This window comes from Oryctolagus cuniculus, chromosome 17, assembly GCF_964237555.1.
Source record: "Oryctolagus cuniculus chromosome 17, mOryCun1.1, whole genome shotgun sequence".
In the NCBI taxonomy this organism is placed as follows: Eukaryota; Metazoa; Chordata; class Mammalia; order Lagomorpha; family Leporidae; genus Oryctolagus; species Oryctolagus cuniculus.
In genome coordinates, this window is record NC_091448.1 from 56,846,048 (window position 1) to 56,865,267 (window position 19,220).

At 45.8% G+C, this 19,220-nt stretch overlaps 1 protein-coding gene across 7 annotated transcripts in view; it reads left to right on the forward strand.

Annotated features, from left to right (window-relative positions):
• The first annotated feature begins 17,137 nt into the window (after window positions 1-17,137).
• Window positions 17,138-19,220, forward strand: part of ARHGAP44 (Rho GTPase activating protein 44) — a 189,083-nt gene continuing 187,000 nt past the window's right edge. For 2 of the 7 annotated variants that reach the window (XM_051825172.2, XM_051825173.2), the window contains exon 1: window positions 17,776-17,978. In XM_051825172.2, coding sequence (XP_051681132.1) covers window positions 17,866-17,978 — 113 coding nt within the window. In that variant the 5' untranslated portion in view covers window positions 17,776-17,865. Of the gene's footprint in view, window positions 17,567-17,775; window positions 17,979-18,043; window positions 18,068-19,220 lie in introns of those variants that run through there. The other 5 variants (XM_051825168.2, XM_051825170.2, XM_008270707.4 and 2 more) reach the window with 4 other exon arrangements.

Sequence of the window (19,220 nt, forward strand, 5' to 3'; positions counted from 1 at the left end):
ATAAATAAATAAATATTTTAAAAAATATTTACTTGAAAGGTAGAGTTACAGATAGAGGGAGAGACAGGAAGAGAAAGAGATAGAAAACCATCCACTGGTTCACTTCCCAAATGGCCGCAATGGCAGGGGTTGGGCCATCTTGAAGCCGGGAGTCTGGAACTCCATCCGAGTCTGCCACATGGGTGCTAAGGGGTCCAAGTACTTAGGCCATTTTCTGTTGCTCTCCTGTGTGAATTAGCAGGGAACTAGATTCAAAGTGGAGCAGCCAGGACTCATTTGAACCAGCACTCACAAGGGAAGCCGGCATTGCAGACCGTAGCTGAACCACTGCACCACAATGCTGATCCCATTAATGAAAGTCTTGGTGGTGGAAAGAGAAGCTGGGCAGGAAGGACTCTCCTTAGAGGGAGATCACTAAGGGAAGGTATTAAGGACATAGACTTTGGCAAGCAAACAGCTGAGTGAAAGATTATTCCAGGCAGAGGGTGCAGCCTAAGCAAAGGCTTGGAGATAAAAGAGAATTTAGCACATTTAAGGAACGTGAGAAGATAGCATGGCATGGAGTAGAGTGAGGGGGTGGAAATGCAGAAGGGAAAATAAGAAAAAGTTGGGAGCTGTGTTGGTTTGCTAGGGTTGACATAAGAAAGTACCACAATCGGGGTGACGTCAGCAATGGAAACTTGCTGTCTCACAGCTCTGGAGACCGGAAGTTTGAAAGGGGGGTGTTGGCAGGGTGAGTTCCTCCTGAGAGCAGTGAGGGTCTGCTCCCTGCCTGCCTCTTTGGCTGGTAGACATCCATCTTTGCATTCACCTAGTGGTTTCCCTACATCTTCACACCATGTTCCCTCTGCATGGGTCAGTGTTTGTGGCCAAGTTTCCTCTTTTCACCAGGGCACCAGTCCTGTTGGATTAGGGCCACTCTAATGACCTTACTTGAACTTGGATTGCCTCTGTGAGAACGCCCTGTTGAGAAAGTCACCTTCTGAGGTGCTCATGGGTTGGGTAGGGTTTCAACTTGCCAATTTTGAAGGGACATAGTTCAGCCCACAATATGGGGCAAGCCAAGGCCACATCACAAAGGCCTCATTAGACATTTTGAAGGATAGGCAGTTATCTTTAATAATAAATAATAATATAATTTAATAATAAAAGGCATCATGGAAGAGTTTAAGCAAAAATAAATAAATAACAAAAAAAGTAGGTAAAAATCTTCACACTTCAGAAAAGTATCTCTGGGGCCAGTGTGGTGGTGTAATGATTTAAACTACCACTTATGATGCCAGGATCTCATATCCAAGTTCCAGTTTAAGTCCCACTTACTCTATCTCTGATCTAGATCCCTGCTGATGCACCTGGGAAAGCAGGATGGTGGCCCAAGCTCCTGGGACCCTGCCCCCCACGTGGGAGACCCAAATAGAATTCCTGACTCTGGCTTCAGCCTGATTGAGCCCTGGTTGCTGCAATCATGTGGGGAGCTAACCAGCAGATAGAAGATCTCTCTGTGTGTCTCTGTCTCTCAAGTAAATAAATAAATATTTTATTAACACATAAAAATATGTCTTTAGCTATCATGCAGATTGGAGTGGCAAGGGCAGCCTGGTTCATGTTGTGAATTAATTTGATACATCATTGATGCAATCTTAATTCTACAGACTGGAGAACTTAAAGTAACCCAGAATATTGGATTTTATATCTGCAAAAAAGATAGTGTTGGCAATGGGAGAAGAGGATGGGTAAGTATCAGAATGAAGGTAGTGGCCTAAGGGCATCTTTAGCAGGCAACTGAAGAGTTGCCTATCACCAAGAGTGGCAGGGAAAGTGTAAAATTATCTCCTAGCACTTGTGCAAAGCACAAACTAGAGACATGCAGAAGAGAAATGCATGAGAAAAGCCTTGGGGTTTGTCATGAGGATGCACTCAACAGTGACCAACGCAAGCTGACATCCAGGAACCGAATGGATACCCAGGCTTCTGAGCAGGTGATGGCAGAGAAGAATAACCCAGTGTTGGCGCTCAGCTCCCTCCACCCTACCCTCCAGTCACAGTTCTTACACCCACTCCCTGAGAGAACCAAGTCCCAGCCAGCTGGCATGATCTGCCTGCAATACACGCCTTTGTGAATTTCTCGAATAAAACACTGCTATAGACCAGGGGAGTATGTGGGAAAGGAAGATGTGTGCAGAACAGGAAAAAAAAAAAATAAAAGCCCCAGAGCAGCTCAGCAGATGTAAAAGTATTCTCAAGGTAGACGATGATGTATTTGAGAAAGATATTCAAGAGACAGCAACTGTGCTGGTAGTCCAAATCCTGCCAAGAGAAAGTGGAAAGTGCAGTGCGATTGAAAAAGATTGCATGGAAATGGAGGCTGAGATGAAGAGAAACAGAAAGACTCCTCTGGACAAGCAGTCTGGATGAACGGAGGCAAAGAGAAAGGCCGAAGGCAAAGGCAGAGAAAGAAAGGGAGACAATCAAAGCTAAGGCAGTAAAGGCAGCAGAAGATTTGGCCTGTAGACCCTGACACACATGAGACAGGTTACACAGCACAGATGTTTAGTTACGATTCATTGACCTCAGCTCCCAACAAATGAAAACTCTTCGTTTTCTCATTTTAACTTTTTTGTTTTTTTTTGACAGGCAGAGTGGACAGTGAGAGAGACAGAGAGAAAGGTCTTCCTTTGCCATTGGTTCACCCTCCAATGGCCGCTGTAGCCAGCACACTGCACTGATCCGAAGCCAGGAGCCAGGTGCTTCTCCTGGCCTCCCACGCGGGTGCAGGGCCCAAGCACTTGGGCCATCCTCCACTGCACTCCCTGGCCACAGCAGAGAGCTGGCCTGGAAGAGGGGCAACAGGGACAGAATCCGGCGCCCCGACCGGGACTAGAACCCGCTGTGCCGGCGCCGCAAGGCGAAGGATTAGCCTAGTGAGCTGCGGCGCTGGCCTCTCATTTTAACTTGACCATTTTCCCCGCTCCTGTTCAAACCCAACATAACTCCTCAAGTTTGTGTAGGGAGCTTAAATAAAATAGTTTGATGAATGAAAGCTATGTTGATGTTTTCATTAGATCCAGGTATCATCAAACATCAAGATTCTGTCAGGTGTTAACATCTCTAATCTGCAGGAGATTATAGCTAGTAAAGGATATACTGACAAATATGGTTTTTTTTTTTAAAAAAGCTATTACGTAATCGTATCATTGAAGAATGTAACATCAGTGGGTCTTATAAATAGTACTTGTTTGGAGTTTTTATTTGGCACAATTCAGAATTATTTGTATATATGTTAAAGATTTGTTTATTTATTTGAAAATCAGTTATAGAAAGAGAGACAGGGGAGAAAAAGAGAGAGAAACAGAGAGAGAAGAGAGATCTTCCATCCACTGGTTCACTCCCCAAATGTCCTCACCAGCCAGGGCTGGGCCTGGCTGAAGCCTAGAGCCAGGAGCTTCAACCAGATCTCCCATGTAGTTGCAGAGGCCCAAGCACTTGAGCCACCCTCTGCTGCTTTCCCAGGCACATTAGCAGGGAGCTGGATTGGAAGTAGAGCAACTAGGACTCAAATCGGCACCCATGTAGGATGCCGGTGCTGCAGCTGGCAGCTGAACCTGCTATGCCACAGCTCCCAGAATTAAAAAAAAAAATGTATAAAAACAGAAAAGAAAATTGAGTCCCAACCTAGAGAAAGGGTGCTAACACTCAAATGCCTAAAATTAAGTTTTTTTGTGACTCAATGGAATGAGTGTCAAAATAAAAAGTCCATATAGCAAATGCTTATGCATCTTATTTGTGGATTAAGCTCTGAAGTTACTGTACTTTCTCATTCTTGAAATTGTGAATCTATGTTATCCCTCTTGGACCTGTCATATCTTTCTTTCATTGTTTCATCATAAAGGTGTCTTTATATTTATTAATAAATCTTTATTTTTTCTTATTTGTATTCTTCTTATTCATATTTTTCTACTATCCACATTTATTCATTCATGTTTCTTGATACTGATTTGATATTTTTGCTACCTTTTCCGATGATATTGAAAATATTCAGGTCTATAAATTTTCTTCTGAGAGCAGTTTTGAGATAAAACTATGGGTTTCTATATAATATTCACGTAGTAAATAATCTATGATCACAGCCTTGATTTTCTCTCTGATTTAAGAGATAACCTAGAAGACTAAGCTTCCATTCATTAATTTACACATCAACATTAATTAACAAAAATAACATGTGTACAAGAAAGTGGCAGGTTATAAGGGTAGAGCTAGATGAATTTTTACAAAATGAGTCTACTCAGTATGACCACCACTGAAATCAAGAAATAGGAAATTTTTAGGGTGGGCTTTGGGGCACAACAGCTTAAGTTGCTGCTTGGGATGTCTTGCCTGTATTCCCTATCATAGTGCCTGGGATCAAGTCTCCCCTTCCTGCTAATGTGCTTGGGAGAGAGCCGATGATGGCTCAAGTACCTGGGTTCCTGTGGAGTTCCTGGCTCCCAGCTTCAGCCTAGCCCAGCTGTAGCTGTTGAGGGTGTTTGGGGAATGAACCAGTGGATGGACAATCTGTCTCTCTTGGTTTCTTCCTCTTGCTCTGTCATGTGGCTCTCAAATAAATAAATCATTTTTAAAAAAGAGAAAGAAATGGGAGATTCTTTTTTTTTATTTTAAATACATCAACCCTTGGGCAAGCATATTTAATATTTTTTAAAAGATTTATTTATTTTATTTGAAAGAGTTGCAGAGAGGGAGAGGCAGAGAGAGAGAGAGAGAGAGGTCTTCCATTCACTGGTTCACTCCCCAAGTGGCGACAATGGCCAGGGCTGGGCCAGGGTGAAGCTGGGAGCCAGGAGCTTCTTCCAGGTCTCTCATGTGGGTGCAGGAGCCCAAGGACTTTGGTTATCTTCTGCTGCTTTTCCAGGCACATTAGCAGGGAGCTGGACCGGAATTAGAGCACCCAGGACTTGAACCCATGCCCATATGGGATGTCAGCATTGCAGGCTGCGGCAGCTTTACCTGTTATGCCACAGCATGGCCCCGGGGGATGGCACCCTTTCCCAACCACCAAGGTAAGCCTCACCCTGACTTTTATTACCACTGATCTAGTTTGATTGTCTTAACACTTTCTGTGAATTAAATGATATAATGTGTTCTTTCCTGAATTTAGCAATTTTTGCTCAGCCTTTTAAAGTTATAGTGACCTATGGTTCCTCCATTGTTAAATGAAGCCATAATGCATTCGTCTCCCTTTCTTGCTGCATTGTATTCTGTTGTATGAGTATCACACTGTTTATTGACCCAGCCCATTGTTGACAGGCATTTCAATTGTTTCCAACTGTTTAGTGTTACAATTACTGCTTATACAAACACCCTGGCACTCACCTTTCTTACAGAGTTACACAGAGAAGGAGAGAGAAAGAGAGAGACATCTCCCATCTGCTCTTTCACTCCCCAGATAGCTACAGCAGCCAGGGCTGAGCCAGGCCAAAGCAGGAGCTGGGAGATTCTTCCTGGTCTCCCACACAGGTGCAGGGATCCTAGCACTTCAGCCATCCTCTGCTGCTTTCCCAGACACATTAGTAGGGAGCTGGATTGGAAGTGTAGCATCCCGGGACTCAAACCAGTGCCCATTTGGGATGCTGGCATGTTTGTCCCAATGCCAGCCCCTGGCACATACCTTTCATTGCAAATATGTGTTCATTTCTGTTAAATGTGTGAAATTTCTGGGTCACAGGTTGTGGCTACTGCCCAGTCTTCACAGATACTGTAAAAACAGTTTTTAAAATGGTTTAGATTTGGTGTTTAGTTTAGCAGTTAAGACATTGTTGGGATACCCACATCACACATCAGAGTGCATGGGTTCAAGTTCTATCTCTGATCCTGATTCTAGCTTCCTGCTCATGCACACTCTGAGATACAGAAGGCGATGGCTCAACTAGCTGAGTCCCTGCCACCCGTGTGTGAGACTCATTTTGAGCTCTTGGCTCTTGGCTTCAACCTAGTACAGATCTGGCTGTTGAGAGCATTTGGGAAGTGAACAGTGGATGGACACTCTGTTTCTCTGTCTTTCAAATCAATTGCAAAAATTAAAATTTAAAGTGTTTGTAATGATTTCACTCCCATCAAAATGTATGAGAATTCCAATGGCTCTACATACACACCAGCATTTGGTTTAGCCAATCTTTTTCCTTAAGTTTGCCCATCCTAGAGGTATGTGGTAGTATGTCATTGTATGTTGGTTGGCATATGAGTATATGGGTGATCAGAAGTTGAGCAACTTTTTGTATGTTCTTTGGCTATTTGGATTGTTTCTGTGACAAAATGCCTATTGTGTTTTCTTTCTTTTTCCTATTGATTGGTGAGATTCTATACATATTCTTTATATATTCTGGAGTTGAATTCTTTGATGGGTGTATGTGCTGCCAATAAATTTTCCTCCTGCAAGAACTGCTTTTTCATCTTAATGATGTCATCTGATGAACCCAAGTTCTTACTGAAGTAGCCCAATTTCTCAATATTTCCTTTAAGGTTTGAGTTTTTAGTGTTGTGTTTAAGAAATCATTGTCCACAACAAGGTAATGAAGATGAAGATCTCTCTCTCTCTTCCCCTCTTCCACCCCCTCTATTTTAATATTTATTTCTTTTATAAAAGATACTTTTTTTGACAGGCAGAGTTAGACAGTGAGAGAGAGAGACAGAGAGAAAGGTCTTCCTTCCATTGGTTCACCTCCCAGATGGCCACTATGGCCGGTGCACTGCGCTGATCCGAAGCCAGGAGCCAGGTGCTTCTCCTGGTCTCCCATGGGGTACAGGGCCCAAGCACTTGGGCCATCCTCCACTGCACTCCCGGGCCACAGCAGAGAGCTGGCCTGGAAGAGAGGCAACCGGGACAGAATCCGGCGCCCTGACCGGGACTAGAACCGGGTGCACCAGCGCCGCTAGGTGAGGATTAGCCTATTGAGCTGTGGCGCCAGCTAAAAGATACTTTTGAGTAGCACTTTTTTGATTAATATTCTTTTCAGAAAGAATGGGAAGTTGATAAACTTTTCCAGTCAATGCACACCTAAAAATGACCTCCTTTTGTCTTCGGTTGTGAATTTTGAGTCAGAGGCAGACTTTTTGAGTTGCACTTGGGTTTCAGTCTATTTCCACAGGAACTCTATAAACGTTGCTCCAGGTTTATTGGCATTGGGTACTATAAATGTGAAGCATGAGGAAAACTGGCTCCCTTTTCCAGAGACAAGCATCTTTTCTCTGAATAGTACTTACATATATTTATATCTATCTTTGAAGTTCAGACGTTTGAACAAGACGTCTAGGGTTTTTTCCCTCCTCTACAGAAATATTTTCTGATGCTCGGTTCATTATCTTAATTTTTAAAAAAATATTTGAGAGAGAGAGATCCTATCCGCTGGTTTATTCCCCAAATGCCCGCAATGACAGCAACTGTAGCCAAAGCTGGTTGCTGGTTACTCAATTCAGGCCTCCCACGTGGGTGGCAGGGACCCAACTACTTGAGCCATCACCACTGCCTCCCGGGGTCTGCACTTGCAGGAAGCTGGGGTCAGGAGCAGAGCCAGGCATCAAATCTAGGCATTCTAATTTGTGATGTGGGCATCTTAACTGCTAAGCCAGACACCTGCCTGCCCATCATTTAATTGTGACTTGGGCATTTCTTCAGCTCTGCAAAAATGTTTTTTCTAGGTTATTTAAGTTTATTTCCTCTTCATCATGTGCTCTGGAAATTCTATTACATATTTTTTAATGTCCTGAAAAAGGATGCCAAGGCTCCTTACCTTTTCCTCACCCTTTCATAATTTTACTTACTTTGTCCCTTTGAGTTTTGGGTGCATTCTTCCAGCCCATCTTCTAATGCACTAATCCCATTTTGGGCAGTGCCATACCTGCTATTTCCTTCCTCTGTTGAGTTTCGTTAGTCTGTAAGTTTCTTATCCATGAACTCTTTCTTGTTTAATGTGCCTCTTTTCATGACAACCAGTTCCAACTAAATTAAAGCAATATAATTCTCTTAACTCTCACCAGGATTACAAATTAGAGTGGAAAAATATGTTTCCGGGGCCAGTGCTGTGGCATGGCGAGTTAATGCCCTGGCCTGAAGCGCCGGCATCCCGTATGGACGCCGGTTCGAGATCCAGCTTCTCCACTTCCAATCCAGCTCTCTGCCATGGCCTGGGAAAGCAGCAGAAGATGGCCCAAGTCCTTGGGCCCCTGCGCCCATGTGGGAGACCTGGAAGAAGCTCCTAACTCCTGGCTTTGGATTGGCACAGCTCCGGCCATTGCAGCCAATTGGGGCGTGAACCATCAGATGGACGATCTCTCTCTCTCTCTCTCTCTCTCTCTCTCTGCCTTTCCTCATTCTGTGTGACTCTGACTTTCAAATAAATAAATAAATCTTTTTTAAAAAAGAAAAATATGTTTCCCTTCTTTCCTGCACAACTTATTCACTGCAGGTCATCTTCCCTGCGTTCTCAGTTGGGTCTTCCTGTTTTATGGAAATAACAACGGGTATTAAAAAGCACAGGAGGGGCTGGAGCTGTAGCATAGTGGGTAAAGCCTCCAACTGTAGTGCCAGCATCCCATATGGGTGCCGGTTTGAGTCCCGGCTGCTCCACTTCCAATCCAGCTCTCTCCATTTCCAATCCAGCTCTCTCCACTTCTAATCCAAGTCTCCCACATAGGTGGCAGGGATCCAGGTACTTGAGCCATCACCTGCTGCCTTGCAGAGTGTACATTAGCAGGAAGCTGGATTCAGGAGAAGAGCCAAAAATTGACCTTAGGCATCAGAGACAGGTGCTCAAAGCAGTGTCTACATTTGGCTACACCAAATGCCTTTTCCATAAAGACAGTAATCTTGATTCATTTCTCCTTCCAGTACTAATTCTAAGTAAATCATCAAATATAACAGACCAATTCCATAGAAAGCACCTAAGGAAGTTAATGACATGTTAATCCTCACAATCTCAGAGCAAAAGTGTATAGATGATTCCTGAGTGAGGCCAGGCAGAGTTGACTATATGCGGTAATCCTTTGGGAGAAACTAAACTGAAATCTACACCATCCATAGACAAACCACCTATCCTACCAACTCAATCATCAAATCTGGACTAATCAGACCTCTCCATGTGAGACTGGATCAACAGGAAAAAGATACAATAGTTCAATATGATGATGATGATAGAGGTAATAATAGCGTTATGTAGCCAGGTACTATTATAAGTGCCTGAATTTATATTATCTTATTTGGTCCTTGAAAGAACTCTGGGATGACAGTTCTATTATCCCCAGCAAATAAATCAAAGCTCAAATGGCTTAGGTGGGGGCCAGCGTTGTGGCCTAGTAGGCTAAGCCTCTGCCTGAAGTGCCGGCATCCCATATGGGCACCAGTTCGTGTCCCAGCTAGTCCTCTTCTGATCCAGCTCTCTGCTATGGCCTGGGAAAGTAGTAGAGGATGGCTCAAGTCCTTGGGCCCCTGCACCCGCATGGGAGCCCTGGAAGAAGCTCGTGGCTCCTGGCTTCGGATCAGCTCAGCTCTCACAGTTGCAGTCATTTGGGGAGTGAACCAGGGATGGAAGCTCGCTCTCTCTCTCTCTCTGGCTCTGCCTCTCTCTGTAACTCTTTCAAATAAATAAAGTAAATCTTAAAAAAACATAAAGGGAAAGCTTAATGGATTTGATTGAACTAAACATGTAAATTTTCTGACATAGAAAAGTCAACATTAGAGATGTTGAAAAGAAAAGACAATCTACAGAAAACGTGTGGAATTCATACAGATAAAATAATGAACTTGCTGGGGCCAGCGTTATGGCACAGTGGGTTAAGCCACCACCTGCGATGCCACCATCCCATATGATCGCTGGTCCAGGTCTCGGCTGCTTCCTTTCTAATCCAACTCCCCGCTATTGTGCTTGGGAAACCATGGAAGATGACCCAAATGCTTGGACCCCTGTTGTTACCACTTTGGACAACCGAATGCAGTTGCTTGCTCCTGGCTTCGACCTCACCCAGCCCAGGATATTGCCAACATTTTGGAAGTGAACTAGCAGATGGAAGATTTTCTTTTTCTTTATTTGACAGAGTTATAGACAGTGAGAGAGAGAGAGACAGAGAGAAAGGTCTTCCTTCCCTTGGTTCACTCCCCAAATGGCTGCCACGGCCGGCACTGCGCCGATCCGAAGCCAGGAGCCAAGTGCTTCCTCCTGGTCTCCCATGTGGGTGCAGGGCCGAAGCACTTGGGCCATCTTCCACTGACTTCCCGGGCCACAGCAGAGAGCTGGACTGGAAGAGGAGCAACCGGGACTAGAACCAGAGCCCATATGGGGATGCCAGCGCTGCAGGCAGAGGGTTAACCAAGTGAGCCACAGTGCCGGCCCCGATTTTCTTTTTCTTTCTGTTTCTATTACTCTACCTTTCAAATAAAAAAAACTTTTAAAAAATATAACTAAAGAACTTTTCAAAATGAGTGGGAAAATCTGGAACCCAGAATAGAAATGAATGGACCTGAGGGCATGAAGAATTAATTAACCGAAGAAGAAATACTAACAGCATGAAACATGTGGAAAATGTTTGATAAAAACAAGTGCAAATTATAACAGTACTATCATTCTATTTCTCATCTATTCATCTGGCAAGATTATTAAAAGTGGTAATACCAAGTGTAGTGCAGGGTGTGGGGACAATAGCACATTTATTATATGCTGTAGGTGGGCCTGCAAAATGTTTCTGTTTTTCATCTGCATGATAACTTGGCAATACATACAAAAGGCTTAAAAACGTGACCCACTTTGACACAGAAATTATAATTCTTTAATTTTAATCATAAGTAAGTATATGTGCAAAGTTTTAACCATTAACATGTTGATCACAGAGATATTTAGAGTAAGAGTAGATAAGAAAGAATATATTGATCTAGCAACAATGTGATCTTATTTTTGAGATCTATTTATATAAATACACAGTGAGATAGTGAGATGGTTAGTAAGAAGGTGGCTGGTTTTCTATTTGCTTTATCTGAAATGTCCAATTTTTTCTCAATACCATTAAAATGTATGCATGCTTATCAATAAACATGTATACTTTCAGATTTAAATTACTAACAGTTTATCAATAATTAAATATCTGTTATTTTAAAATTTATGTATTTGAGAAGGAGAGGGAAAGAGAGAGAGAGCAAGAGAGAGAGAGAGAGCCCTTCCATTCACTGGTTCACTACCCAAATGCCTGTAACAGGTGAATGGGCTGGAACTGAAGTCAGGAGCTAGGAACTCAATCCAGATCTCCCACGCGGGTGGCAGGGACCCTGTCACTGGAGCCATCACTGCAGTCTCAGTGGAGTCACATCAGCAGGAACCTGGAATCAGAAGTCAGAGCTGGGAATCGAACCCAGGCACTCTGATGTAAGACATGGGCATCCTAACTGCTAACAACTGCCTGCTCCGGAATCTATTCTTTTAAGGGACACCAGTTTGTTGTTTTTGCTTTTGTGCTGTCTTTATCAGGTTTGATAACAGAGCTGGGCAATTTAGAAAATGAATTTGGATGCTTTCATCTTATTCATGCTCTCTGGAGCACTCTAAATAGCAGAGGAATTATCTGTTCCTTGACGCTTTGAAAGAACTCCCCGTATAACCATCTGGGTCTGAGTACTTGTGGGAATACTGCTATTGGAGAACTTTCCCAGTTTCTTTAGTGTTCCCGGTCTATTCATCCTTCCCACTTATTTTTGAAACACCCACAGCAATTTCTGTTTTCCGAGGGAATAAACAGCTTATTTTCAATTTAGTGAACATAAAATTGCAAAGGTATTCTTTTAATTGTTTTGCATCTGTGACTAAAGCCTTTTTCTTATTTCTGAAGTTGGTTCAGTTTTTCTTTTTTCCTTTCTATAGATCCACCCATTGTTACCTACCTTTTTAAAAAAATCTGTTCTAAAATTAACTTATTAATTGCTCCTTTGACTTCTGATTCACAAGTGTTCATTCTGCAGACCAAGGAGGAGCTCTTACAGCAGTGGCAGATTCCAAGAGGACACGAGGGAAATGCACAAAACCTCCCCTGGGCTTGGGGGTAGCGCAGGTCATTTCTAACCTCATGCCATTGGCTGAAGTAGTTTCATGGTCACATCCAAAGTTACTAGGTAAGGAAATATACTCTGTCGATGATGAAGATGTGGCAAAGGTGTAGCTCCAAGGAAGGATGAAAAGTTGGAGTTGATTTTGCCCTCTACTGCCCAAAGATGGGAGTATCCATTATCATGTTCAAAAGACAACTTGCAGGGCCGGTGTTGTGGTGTAATGGGTTAAGCTGTAGTCTGAAATGCTGGTATCTCATATGGGTGCTGGTTCGAGTCCCGGTTGCTCCACTTCTTATCCAGCTTCCTGCTTGTGCTTGGGAAAGCAGCTGAAGATGGCCCAAGCCATTGGGTTCCTGCACCCATGTGGGAGACCTTGAGGAAGCTCCTGGTTCCTGGCTTCAGGTTGGCCCAGCCCTAGTTATTGCAGCCCTTTGAGGAGTGAACCAATGAATGGAAGACCAATCTCTCTCTCTCTCTCTCTCTCTCTCTCTCCCCCTCTTCTCTGTAACTCTGCCTTTCAAATTAAGAAAATAAATCTTTTTTTTTTAAAAAGGAGATACCTTGTACTAACAGATATGCTACTGAGATGCCAGTTTGATACCCATAGGAATAAAGGAGATTTGAATCTGAAAAGGATACATGATTTTTTTTTGTTATATTACAGCACTGAATGTTGCTTTGGCACATTACATACTGTACATTTTAGGCACATCTATACCAACAGCAAATCGTTCAGCAAATGGACTGGTCAGTTAGTAGATTTCCCCAAACTGATGGCATAGAAATCTTGTACTATAAACCCCTAGATAGTAGGTGAAGAATGAATAGCTTAGAGAAGTCCAAAAAAAAAAAAAAAACACACACACACACACACACACACCCCACTATCATTATAACTGAGTGTGTGACTGCCCATTCAGCTTTCTCTCTTCCGCTGGACCTTACATTCTAAATACTACACTTTAGGTCAGCGCTGCCCAAAAAAAACTTTCCGTGGCAATGGAAACATTCTATTTTAAACAATCGCATGTAGTGACTCCTCCGCGGAACAAGGCAGCCCTAGCAGTTGTTTGCACTCAGAAGGAAGAGGCTGAAACCATTCTAACTTAGGGGCACCTACGCGGTTATATCAGGTGTCTAAGGGCACATCTCAAGAGAAAGAGTATTATAGCACTGAAGTCCCTACAAAGCCCGCATTCTGTTGACCAAAGCAAGCAATGAGACCACACGAGCGGTCACTAGAGCAAGTCAATAATCCTCTGACAGGTCAATGTCAAGGACACCATAATTAGAGGTTTCTTCTCTTTCTCATCCTCCATTTCTACCTCCTCCTATTCTTCTTCTCGCCCCCTCACCTCCTCTTCCCTTTCCTCTTTTCTGGTGTACACAAAGCTAACTTTTCAGTCTGCTCTTCCAGGTGGCAGAAATTAAATTCCAGGCAATTCAGACCCCCCACATTCCACATTTTGGTCATTGCCATCTTCTTCTCTTCACCCTCAGTTTTAGTGGCTTTCAGTGCAGCTCTTGAAGATACATACATACACCTTGAGGCATAAACACACACACACACACACACACACACACACACGCACACTCCAAATCATTGCAGGGAACTCTGCAGCTGCCACAGGACTGTGGCACAGGCACTTCACGTGTTCCACGCAGATGTATGGACTGTTCCCTGTGCCTTAGAATCCAGGAGACCTCTGTAAGCTTCGCCACCTCCAGGCTCCACTCCAGAAGCTGGGCACAGTCCCACTGTGCTGATTCCCCCAGAACTGCACGGTAGAGCTGCCTCCAGCCCAAGTGTTGAGCTTGGGAAGGGGCAAGGTGCAAGCCACTTTCTCAGAAATCCTCACTGCAGCAATCAGCTTGGACTCAGTTATGCTGCAGCCACAAACCAACCCTGAAACCTCTGGCTTAGACCACCAAAGTACCCCTCTCACTGCAGCTATATAGACATCGATCTCTCCCAAAGCAGCCCCTAACCAATCCCTTGCCTATGTTATAGGGGAGTGAAGAAAGCATCACAAAATGACTCTTAAAACGTCTATTCTTCAAAGTGGTCTAAGCCACTTTTGGGTGTATTTCGTTGTCCAAAGAAAGTCACATGACTTATCTTGACCTCCATGGGAAGCTGAAGTAGAATCTCTTCCCAGGGGGCGAGGCAGTGAAATTTTGGGGCAATAATAGACTTTACACAAGTATCATATGTTTGCCTCCTGTCTGTCTCTCCCCATCAACTCCCTCCTCCCCATCTGAGCACTCTGCTGCCTGTGGGTTCTTTATGTAGACTGGGCAGGATAATACACTTTCCACAATCTACTATTTATGAGAAAGACTATTAAAGCATCAAAGGCTATCTTCTAAAAATCTAAAACAGCTTAAAAGATAATGCTATTCTCTCACATATGTTTCTGATGCTTGGGTTGCAAGATCAAAAGAACACACTTGACAGCCTTTGTTCTTTTTTCTATACAGTCATCCCTTACCTGGGCTAAGAAGCAGAAAACCCACCAGCTGCTTCCTGAGTGAAAGGAAAGCTCACAGGAGGATAGAAACCAGCAGATAATAACATAGTATTGGGCCACACTCGAGCAGAGTAGGTGTCTTTTGTGGAGAAGCAGGGAGTTTCCTTTTAGAACTGAAATATCATGAGATCGAAGGCAGTCACCGATATGGGACGGCGGTTGTGTGCCAATCTTCTTTAGGACAAGCACTGTCCAAAATGACTTCCTAAGGGGAAAAGAATATTTTACATCTGTGGTGTCCAATATGCTAACCACTGGCTACAAGCGGATATTAAATACTTGAACTCTAGTGAGAATAATTGAGTGACGAGATTTTAGTTCATTAAGTTTCTTTTTTTTTTTTTTTTTTGAAAAGAAAGTTTATTTATTGATTGATTTGAAAGGTGGAGTTACAGAGGGGGATAGGTAGAAGGAGAGGCAGAGAGAGAAAGAGAAAGAGAGAGAGAGAGAGAGAGAGAGAGAGGTCTTCCATCTGCTGGTTCACTCCCCAAATGGCTGCAATGGCCAAGCCTGGGTCAGATTGAAGCCAGGAGCCAGGAGCTTCATTTGGGTCTCCCATGTGGATTCAGAAGCCCAAGCACTTGGACCATCTTCTGCTGCTTTCCCAGGCACGTTAGCAGGAAGCTGGATGAGAAGTGGAGCAGTCAGGACTCTAACTGGCGCCCATATGAGATGCTGGTGCTGCAGGCAGCAGCTTAATCTGCTACGCCACAGTGCCAGCCCCTAGTTCATTAAATTTCAATAGCCACATGTGGGCTAAGGGTACTATATTGGACAATACAATTCTACTCATAACAGCTCTTCTATTATTTGCATGTGTAAAACCATGATGTCTCTTTGTTTTATTAAAATATCAAAATGGAAATAATTTCCATTTGTATAAACATTGTGTTAATATTATAAACCTATCACAGTTAGGTAAAAGCAAATAAAGCCTTCACTTATTAATTGGCCGGAACTGCCTGACCTAATAAGCGGAGGCTAAATTCACAATTAATTAAAGATTTCATGTTCATTCAGCCAAGACATGCCTCAAACCATCTTTTATTCAGCTGGCCAGCAAGATACTTAGAGCCATATTTAGGACATCTTGCAACTATAATCAGCATACACAAAATATTCCATTTTGAAAACGTTCTTTCATTTAGCAGATGAGTTCATTCATTCTGTTGTGGGAACAGGATTTTCCTCTATTACGACAACAATCATATTTGGAGTAAATGAATGTGACATAATTTATTCTCTCGAAATGTATACATAATTTGATTATGGGTAATTCATCACATAGTTCTCTTTCTTTGCTATTAGACAGCATTATTTCCCTGTAGGAGAGAAGGAAATTGATGCTTAAAGAGGTGCCCCAGTTTTCCTGACAGTATAGGATGGGTGCATCAAAAAGTTCATGAAATAAATGAAATTGAAAGATAAGTTAATTTTGGTGCAAAATTTTTTGAAACCCATGCATACCTTTTTCATAATACCCATTTTCCACAAACCTTTAAAAAAAACTGCTGGTTTGTATGGATTTCGATTTGTTTTTGCATCAAAAATAAACTTTTTAATTCCTTTTTCCATGTTCTTTTGGAGTTCCCCCATGTCCTAGGTCTGTGGAATTCTAACAGAGGAACCCATCAGTTTGATCCAAAGCTCCTGGCAGCCAACAACAGGCACTGCTCTTCCTTGATAACTAATGATAGAACTACAGCATTCTCCCATCTCCAGCCTGGAGAAAGCCAAACCCCTCTCTAGTTGGGAGCCAATGGATGCCAACGGACTGCTGCTGTGTGGGACGCTCCAGGGCTGCTGCCCCTGAGGCCCCTAGTCTCCTAGGGGATGCAAGGGCGATGGGAACAGCCTCAAGACTGGAATCCCAGCCATGCAAACAAACGATTGCAGTCGGGTTAGGCCTGGACACACCCACGCCGCTCCGAGGACACCCTTCTTCTATGAGAGAGAGGTTCAACAACTTCACGGAAAATGTATCAGATGAAAATTAAAAAAAAACAAAACCTGTAGGCTTGGGTTTCACACTTTGTGGGGGGGGGGGTCCCCCAAATTAACGTCTTGTAATTCCATTGTTCAGAAGCTTTTCTAGACTTTTCCAGATCTGTTTATCTTCTGGGCTTGGTGAAGTTTCAGGCTCGGACTTGTGGTTCGAAATCTTCCGTCAATCTGTGCGCTCCAAACTTCAGTCTTCGGCACCACAGCACTGGGCCGGGTGCCCTTCTAACCATTCTGAGCCATGCACCTGCTGCCACACATCTTCCTCCTGGGAATCCACAACAGGGGTGCCTCCCTCACCTTCCCTTAAAACGCAACGGAGGAGTCAGATGCGCACTTTCCCAAGCATTCTCGGTTTCTCTGTTATTTTTCTTTAACGGCTAAAGCGCCAGGCGACGCTGCCTTCGTCCCTCCGCCTCCGCCCTCGGGCGTCCTAGCAAACTTCACACCCAGGCAAGGTGGGCACGGGGGCTCCGGGAACTACAAGTCCCAGCATGCCGCGCGCCCCATGCACAGGCGCACCGGGACCCTCCCACCCCGCCCCCCGGCCGGCCGGTTAGCCAGCCAGCCTGAGGCAGCTCCAGGGTCCCGGCGCCTGACGGGCTTGGGGGGCTGCAGCCCGGGCGGACGGGGCCGGCGCCGAGGGCGGCCCCGGGCGTTGCTATGAGGGCGCCGCTGCGCGCGTGAAGAGGATGCGGCAGGAGGCGGCGCGGCGGGAGGAGGAGTAGCGGGGGCGCCCCCGGGAGGGAGCCGCGCGCGGGCCAGACGGCGCCCGGAGGCTCCGCAGTGCCGCCGCCGTCGCCGTCGCCCCGGAGGCTCCGCGCGGGAGCCATGTAACCCTGCGGCGGGCTCCGGGCTGCTCCGTCCTTCCCCAGCTCGCGGGCTAGCGCGGCGGCGGGGCCACGATGAAGAAGCAGTTCAATCGCATGCGCCAGCTGGCCAACCAGACGGTGGGCAGGTAGGTGGCCCGCGGGCAGCCGCGGCCGGGGCGCGCAGGTGATGGAGCCCGCCCGGCCTCCTGGCCTCCCTGCCTCTGCGCCCCCGGGCGCCGCGACCCCTCCTCCCGGAACTTCACAGACCCCGGAGCACTGCTCGCTCGCCTCCTTGCTGCTCCGGGCTCCGGTTGCCAAGCGCAGACTGTGACGCATCCTCCACCTGCGTCCCCAGCTGCCCCTGCACCCCGGCCTCCCAGCCTCTCCCTGGGACTCCCTTCTCCCCCCTGGCCGCGTAGCTCCCTGGAAACAGGTGTTTGCTCTGATGTGCTGCAGGCAGCGGAGCCGCAGGCGCTCTCCCGGGAGCCGTCCGCTCCCTTTCGGCTCCCTCTGGGCTCCCCTTGTCCTCCCCTGCGCCGAGTTCAGGGCCGCTCCGGGGTAAGTGCTGGGCCTGGCCAGCCTGCCCCTCCCGCCGTGTGTGTGTGCGGGGACTGCGACTGGACGAGATTCTGGATCACTTTTCCTGGGTGGGTTTTTCAGGCGTCGGGTGGTGGGGAGGGGGGTGGGTGGATGGAAGGAGGGGTAGGTGCCGGTGGCATGGCGCTGCGGCCGGCTGGGTCCAAAGACTGATTTTGGTGGAGGGAGGGAGGCTGCAGAGAGGGAGGTGCAACTCCTTTGCGAGATGAGATAAGCAGAGGATCGCAGCCAGGTAGGGGAGGGGGGACAGAGGCGCCCAGCCCGCTAGAACCAGGCCCTAGGGGAGCCACCAGGACTCTGCCTGTTGTCATCACTGTGAAAATGGGCTACATCTGGGCTAGTGTCGCCAGGAGCGGCTCTGCGGGGTGCCAGCGTCTATGAAGCTTACATAAGGATTCTGCTGTGGGCCTCTTCCAAAGCTAGACTCTCTATGGACACAGGATTGCTGGGTAGAGGGGAGTTTTGCTGAACTGACTGCTCCCTGGGGGAGGGATTTCTGTTTGTTGCAAAGAAATTCAGGTGTGCAGTTCTCAAGGGATTGAGAAGCGAAAGAACCCAGCACTGGATGCGATTCAGGTGCAAGCTCAACACGCAGAGGGCTCTCCACCAGGTTTATCAAGAAACCAAATACCTTTCTCGGGTGGGAAGTGGAGCCGGGGCTGGCACCTGGTGGGGTGGGGGTGGGGACGTCCCTGGAGGACAGAGGACAGCTAAACTCCCGTCTAAGCACACTGCCCTAGTTACAGTGGGCATTTGAGGGCAGGGGATGTGGTGGCTTCTTCTGCTTCCAGGGACTCCAGATGGTTTCCAAGTAACACAGTCTAAAATTGACTTGGATTCATTTCTCTTTCCCAAACACATGTGCCTTACCGTGAGGAGGGGAATTCATGAATAGCAGAGACAGATTAGCCCAGATTTCTGGCATGGTATTGCCACCAATATAGCTTCACGTGGACTGCCCCTGTAGAGGTTGGTTGCTGGGATGGTGTTTTCCTGGTACTCGGCTTGTTTCATGGATGACAGGCTGACCGGTGGATGTTAAATGCCTTGACCTCTGGCCTCACCCTGCAGGCTGGCATCAGTCATGGTGTCAGACCAACCAAGTGGGCAGGAGGTCCCTGACACAAGATGTGGATTGCTGGTTTGTCTTGGGCTTAGGGTTTCCATTCAGTGCTAGGATCTACTTGTGGGACAGGTGTTTGT